Here is a 7167-nt window from a genome sequence, read left to right on the forward strand (position 1 = left end):
CCTTTAACTGTAGGAATTTGCCATCTATAGTACGGCACAATTGATTTAAATGGATATTTTAAGTCCCAGGGTAACTTTTTATTCCCCACTCCTTTGGGATGAAGTAAATATGATTGCTTTTGTTATCTCTGAAACAAAAGTTACCCTTCCAAAAACAAAAACCCACCAAATCAATCAAACATGAAACATAGAGCAAACTGAACAGATCTACCAAGGGCACATATGAACACTCCGACTTTACGATTCCCATAGTTTTAAATATTTCTGCCTTTAATTGGCTCCTCTCATTCGTTTTCACTTGTATTTTCTATGTCAGTAGGTAACCATGCTGCCATTACCCTGTTCTGTGTGTCTGCTATTCACTGCTTGTCATGGTTTCTTCTTTCTGGCAGTGAAAAGTCCAGTGATAAATGCTGTCATTTTATGCCTGTGATGGTAATAAAACTAGGTTGGAGAAGTTAAAATGAGACCAAAGTGGGGGTGGTGATGATAGGATGGCTGCAGCACATGTTGCTTCTTTATCCTCTGACTCTTAGAAATTGGGTATTATGTGGATTACTATAACCTCTTTGGGCTATATATTTATACCACTCTTTGATTAGAAGCAAGGTAGAATAAAGTGAAAGTTGGGTTTACTTCTGATTAATGAATGTTCCCTCCAGCAAAACCTATCTTCTCAAGGTGGAATGTTTTGCCTCAACACCTTCCCTCCCATTAGTGACCCCCCTTCAACTATCTCCTCTCCCTGCTACTTCAAGGCATGTTTTCTTGTGGCCTCTCGGCACAGAGTACACCTTTCCTCTCCATGGATCTGGAGTTTATCTTTTGGGAGAACCCTTGAAAGCCTGTGGAAACAGGCGTTTTTGACTGACTTAGCACCAGAATTAAATATGTGAAATGGCCTCTACTGGGCAAATGCTAATGAAATTATCCACACTTGATACTTTACTATAGAGATAAACATGATGGGTCATGACAATGAAACAGCATGGGAAATGTTTTAAGTTATAATTCAAACATGATGGAAAAAAGTCTAACTGAAGGAAAATCTTAACTGTTAGAGTTGTTCAAAAGTAGAACAAACTCTCCTGGCAAGTAGTGAGATGTTTGTCAGGTAGAGGTGGGTCGACCAGTTGTCAGGCACGCTGTAGAGATTTCTACTCAGGTACAAGTAGAACTAAGTGACTTCTGAGGTTTCTTTCAATTGTGTGCTTCTCTGACTATACTCTGATTCTTGGATTATTTAATTCCCTAAATTAGGCAAACCTAGTATTGCTCTTATAAATTGTAAAGTGCTAGCATAATCATTATCTATCAATTCTTCTTTGCAGGAATTTGTTGTGGTTTTGTATACTAATGGGTATCTTCCTAGTAGAACATATATTTACTCTCTAAATATACAGGGCACCGTGAGTAACAGCCACAAGTTACAGAAGATATATATTCAGGACTCTCCCTCTATTCTGAAAACATGGTTTCAGTAATGTAACAAGATCCCAGATTTGGACCTGGAAGAGACTTTTGTGGTAATCTGGTCCAACGCCCTCCATTTAACAGATAAGGAAAACTGAGGCCCAGGTATAGGTCTGTAATTTGAAAACATATTTGTGATACTAGTTCATTTCACTCTGGAAAAGAAATCCTTCTGCAGTATGTGTGAGGCAGGATGGTCACACTTAACTCTTACCTGGAATCATTCCTAGTATGTATAAGAGATAATGCCTTTACTAATGACACCTCTAGAGTATTTTCAGTGCTTTCAGTTTGTATTTTTTTGGGATTCCAGTGCTTGTGTAGATTTCAGTTTATTTGGGGGTGTAGGTATGTGGTGTAAGAAATGACACATTCCTGTAAGGAATGTTAGTGACTTTCCAAGTATCCCCAGTCAAGGGGTGGAATAATGCCACCTGGTTAGACGAGGTTCCTTTCCACAGGGCCAAGGGGAACATGGACAGAAAACAGCTACAACATCTTACCTGACTTCTTTTAGGCTATGGAAGCCTGCTTTTTCTCTGAACTCTGCCATATGGTATCTTGGAATGTATGTTCTGTGTCAAAGTGTGTCTGCCTTTCTTTTGTGCTCGTGAACCACTCAATCACCAAAGTATTTTTGTAACCCTCTTGTACATCCTAATGTAGTTTACTCATGCCTGGTATATGCAAAAACATTGGGTAAAAACAAACTGTTTACCCTGGACTGGTGCATTTGTAAAAGGCACTAGCTTTCTTCTTCACCCAGGAGTAGTGAAAAAAATGCGATGTGCAGGAGCCACTTGGGTCAGACAGAACTCCTGGCTGAGCTGACCAGCTCCTGGTCAAATCTAATGTGACAGAGGCTCATGGAATCATCTATTTAGAGCTACAGAAACCTTTAAGGCCATTTAGTACAACCTGCTCATTTTATAGATGAGGAAATTGAGGTTTTGAGTAGTTAAGTGTCTTAGTTAGGATCTTAGAACTATGAAGTGTGAGGAGGGCTTTAAACCTAGGTCTTCCTGATTCTAAGGCTCCTGCCCTATCATCTGTGGCTGTAACACAAGGAGTCCCTTGCATTTATCTTACCCTTTTTTAATGTTTTGAAAGAAAATGAAGACTTTTGCTTGAAAAGATTTATTTTTATTTTTTATTGTAATTTTTATTATTAACTGCTCCATAAAAATTAAATTTCCAAGAAAATCAAAGATATACAACAATGCACTTATATAGCATTACAACCAAAACAAACACAAAACCATAACAAAAATCACTATTCTTCAGAAACCTGAGCAAGGAAAAAAAATTAGAGAGAACAAACACCACACTCCAATTTTCAGAAGTTGAAAATGAAAAAAAAAATGAGCACAAATCAAGGATTTTTTTCACTCCTGTATCTAATGTATTAAATCTTTGAAATTAGGAATCAGGGTGTCCCATTAACAGCTCATATAAGTGCTTAGTGTCAAAGAAATGATACCAAAGAAATTCAAACATCTGGATCAACTAAACAGTGAAAATTATCCACAGCTTACCCTTACAGATTGGTAGCAATTCAAAAAAGAAAAAGGCTAAAATATGCCCTCTTTTTTCTCCTTTTACCTTCTATTCCTAACAAAATAATTATAAAACAAGCATCAGAAATGCCTCCCTTTACCTTTCATTTGAAGCATTACAAAAGGAGCAAGTATGAGAAAAATACTCCCTTATGCCTTTTATTTCAAATAATAAAAAACGTAAAAATGCCAAAAGTACCCCCCCTTTTACCTTTTGTTCCAAAAAATGCAAAAGAAACAAATATTTAACTACACGTTCCAAATACAAAAGGAAATCTCAAAAATATCCACTTCACGCCTTTTGTTTCAAACCCTAAAAGTAACAAATATCAGAAATTCCTGCCTTTTACTTCGTGTTCCAAACAGTACAAAAAAATAATAATTACAAATATCCCCCATTTGTTTGTTCCAAGCAATACAAAAGAAATAAATATTTAACCATATGTTCTAAATAATACAAAATAATTAACAAAATAATACAAAAGTAAATATCAGAAATCTCCACGTTCTACCTTTTGTTCCAAACCATACAAAAGAACAGTTGTAAATATCTTCATTACTTTTTGTTCCAAACAATAAAAAAGAAATATTTAACCCTATGTTCTAAATGATACAAAAATGATAAGTATCAAAAATACCCACTTCAAGCCTTTTGTTTCAAACCATAAAAGTAACAAATATCAGAAATTCCTGCCTTTTACTTTGTGTTCCAAGCAGTACAGAAAAATAATAATTACAAATATCCCCCATTTGTTTGTTCCAAGCAACACAAAAGAAATAAATATTTAACCATATGTTCTAAATAATACAAAATAATTAACAAAATAATACAAAGGTAAATATCAGAAATCGCCACGTTCTACCTTTTGTTCCAAACCATACAAAAGAAGAGTTGTAAATATCCTCATTACTTTTTGAACCAAACAATAAAAAAGAAATATTTAACCCTTATGTTCTAAATGATACAAAAGTAATAATTAACAAAATAACACAAAATAAATATCAGAAATGTCCATGTTCTACCTTTTGTTCCAAACCATACAAAAACAAATAAGAGAAATCCCCCCCCCCACTACCTTTGGTTCCTAACAAATATCAGGAACGCTCCTAACCTTTGACCTTTTGTTCCATACACTATATAAGGAACAAGTACCAGAAATCCTCCCTTTTACCTTTTGTTCCAAACAATACAGAAGCAAGAAATACCAGAAAAATTCCTATCTTTTACCTTTTGTTCCATAGACTATAGAAGGAAAAAATATTAGAAATCTCCTCTTTTTACTTTCTTCTCCAAACAAAATATCTCAGGATCTAACAGAATTTTTTTTTTTCACATATGCAAGAGTACACACTAAACATATGAGCTATGTTTTTACTGAGATTCACCTGTCAATCTTCCTCAGGTTCCTCTGCAGCTTTTTGAATATACTCAGGAGAAGCAAGGTGGTAAGCATCCCGACTAAACAAACCTGCGGAATTTTGTGCTAAATACTCTACAAAATCATGCAAATACCTTGTCAATAAAGTGACGCTACGATCGTCAAAGAAGGAATAGGACAGCATGTCTCCAATTTTTACAAACAATCGCAACAGATGTGGTGCTCCGTAGATCTGTGACACTGGGACGCCAGGTTGACTTGTGACGGTTGCAGCATACTGTGGTTTCTCAAATTTGTACAACAAATGAGAACCTAGTGTCAGGTTGAAGTATTCTCTAATACCTGCTACAATTTCAGCAACAGCGAAGATCTTCTCTTCTGACATGGCATGAGAGTACTCATAATGTTCATAGTCCTCCAGAATGGATTCCACAGTCTTCCTGGCAGGGAGATGAAATAACTTGTTTTGTGTAGTGACCATGTTCCACTCATCTACAAGCCATGGTTGTAGTGCTACAGGAATGTTTATCTTAAAGTCCATTCTTCTTATTAATCCTCTACGTGGATCAACAGCAAGGTTCACTGGCATTCTTCTCCAAGCTGGGGGCTGAGGTGTTTCACTGCTGGTACTACTACCGGCATCATCTCTATTTTCAGAACTGCCACTATCAGTTTCAGTCACTATATTCTGGCTCCTTTTCTTTGCCTGTACTGAGGCGGAAGGATGTTGCTGTGGAGCCCCACAGGCCTTTCCTGAAGCTGCGCCTGCCATTACACTTTTGGCAAACTGCTGTTGGTTAGCTTCAAAAAGTTCTTTCTGTTTCTGAAGATTGGCTTTTGAATACTTAAGTAATCTGCTTTGTGGAACCCACTCATCATCCCAGCTAGTTGGGGGGCTGAAAGGATCTGGAATGTCGTCACCATCATCATCTTCAGTAGGGAAGCGGCTTGTATCAGTCTTAGCCTTGGCCTTTCCCTTACCCTTTTGCTTGGCCTTGCCCTTGGCCCCCATCTGCTCTTCACCAGCTTCATCAACTTTTCTGGGCTCGCTGGTTTCAAGAATTTCACAGCACACAGTGGCCTCACCGGACTCAGTGACTTCAATGGCCTCAGCGGCTCCACGGGAGTCCTGGCTTTCAGAGGCCTTCACAGTATCAGTGCCCTCTGCGGCTTCACAGACCTCAGTGACTTCTTTACGGGTTGCACAGACCTTGGCGGCTTCAGCGGAGGTATCTGAGGCATCGGCTGCTTTCCGGGCCTCGGCTGCCTTCCGGGCCTCGGCTGCCTTCCGGGCCTTGGCAGCTTCCCGGGCCTCGGCTGCCTTCCGGGCCTCGGCTGCCTTCCGGGCCTCGGCTGCCTTCCGGGCCTCGATTGCTTTCCGGACCTCGGCAACTTCCCGGGCCTCGGCAGCTTTCCGGGCCTCGGCAGCTTTCTGGGCCTCAGCAGCTTCCCGGGCTTTCCGGATTGCATGGGCACTGCGGGTTTCACACACCCTCTGGGTTTCCTTGGAAGCTTCATGGGCCTCAATATCTGTCCTGCTTTCAAGGACGACAAGGGGCCTATTGGTCTTACACTGTTCAAAGGCCATTTCAATGGCTTCTTCTCTGGCTTTAGCGGCTTCCTGCTTTTTACGGTTTGCACGGGCCCTGCGAGTTTCAGGAACCCCAGTAGCTACAGAAGTTTCAGGGCTTGCTTGGGCCTCAGTGGCTTCCTCAGGGGCCTTACGGGGTTCAGGGGCCTTACGGGGTTCAGGGGCCTCACTGACTTCAGTAGTCTTGGGGGCTTTAGAGCCTTCACTCATCTCCTCAGTCTCTGAAACCACCATCTTGGCCAGCTTTTCAGAGAGCTGGTTTTGCTCGGCAGCCTTCTCCTCATTTCCGGGGTAGTGAATGAGGTATTTGATTTTCTTGTACCTAACAGACACCTCTACACACTCCGCTTCGTAAAGCAGGGGCCCTCGGAAACACAACACCCGCTCCCCGACCTCAAACTGGGGCTTCCTGGGGCGCCTCTTGGGTTTTTTCTTTGGCGCCATCTCTCTGGTAAGGGCCCGGAGCCTCCGCTCACCTCACCCGCCTCTACCACTGCCCCGCCAAACACAGTCCAGGCGCTCCCGCCACACACAGTCCAGGCGCTCCCGCCAAACACAGTCCAGGCGTTCCCGCCACACACAGTCCAGGCGCTGCCGCCTCACTGAGGCCCTGAACCCCGAATGTACTTCCCACTCGATAGCCCGCTGGTCTCACCTCAGCCTGGCACTCAGAAACGGTAGAAGATAACTGGGTTGATTTCTTTCGGTTGATTTGGCGTTGGTTTACTAGGCACAGGTGACCGCACGTGGCCTAGCTAATGGCGGAGAGGCTCAACTCACGCCACGTTAATGGCGGAGAAGCTCACCTCACACCCAGCAAATGGCGCAAACCCTCAGCTCTCACCTATATAGTGGCTCAGCCGCTCAGTTCCCACCCAGATAATGACAGAGAGGCTCAGCTCTAGCCAATGGTCAGGCAACTTTGTGCTGCTGCTCCAGTCACTGGCAAGGCACTATGGCTGCCACCAATAGCAGTTGCTCTTTCCGGCGTACAGCGTTGAGCGTCTCTTGCTAGTGGCTGTTTCTCTACCAATGGTGACTACTCCAGCCAATGGCTGGGCAGCGCAGATCTCGCCAACACCAGCGTTCTAACCAATAACCAGACATCTCAGTTGCTACCAATGGCTGCATCAGTCAGTAGCCTGGTGCCTTAGCTTCCCACCAATGA

General features: G+C 41.9%; 1 protein-coding gene across 1 annotated transcript; it reads right to left on the bottom strand.

The window, feature by feature from the left end:
* Positions 1 to 2609: 2609 nt before the first annotated feature.
* Positions 2610 to 6824, bottom strand: LOC140515418 (uncharacterized). The gene has a single exon (XM_072626087.1). It carries the CDS (start codon positions 6441 to 6443, stop codon positions 4419 to 4421), a length of 2025 nt encoding a protein of 674 aa, XP_072482188.1. The 5' UTR covers positions 6444 to 6824; the 3' UTR covers positions 2610 to 4418.
* Positions 6825 to 7167: the final 343 nt, after the last annotated feature.

The sequence above is a fragment of the Notamacropus eugenii genome, chromosome X (assembly GCF_028372415.1).
Source record: "Notamacropus eugenii isolate mMacEug1 chromosome X, mMacEug1.pri_v2, whole genome shotgun sequence".
In the NCBI taxonomy this organism is placed as follows: Eukaryota; Metazoa; Chordata; class Mammalia; order Diprotodontia; family Macropodidae; genus Notamacropus; species Notamacropus eugenii.

Bases quoted from the DNA above. Each gene is read 5' to 3' on its own strand.
- LOC140515418 (XM_072626087.1), bottom strand. From the start codon at position 6,443: ATGGCGCCAAAGAAAAAACCCAAGAGGCGCCCCAGGAAGCCCCAGTTT.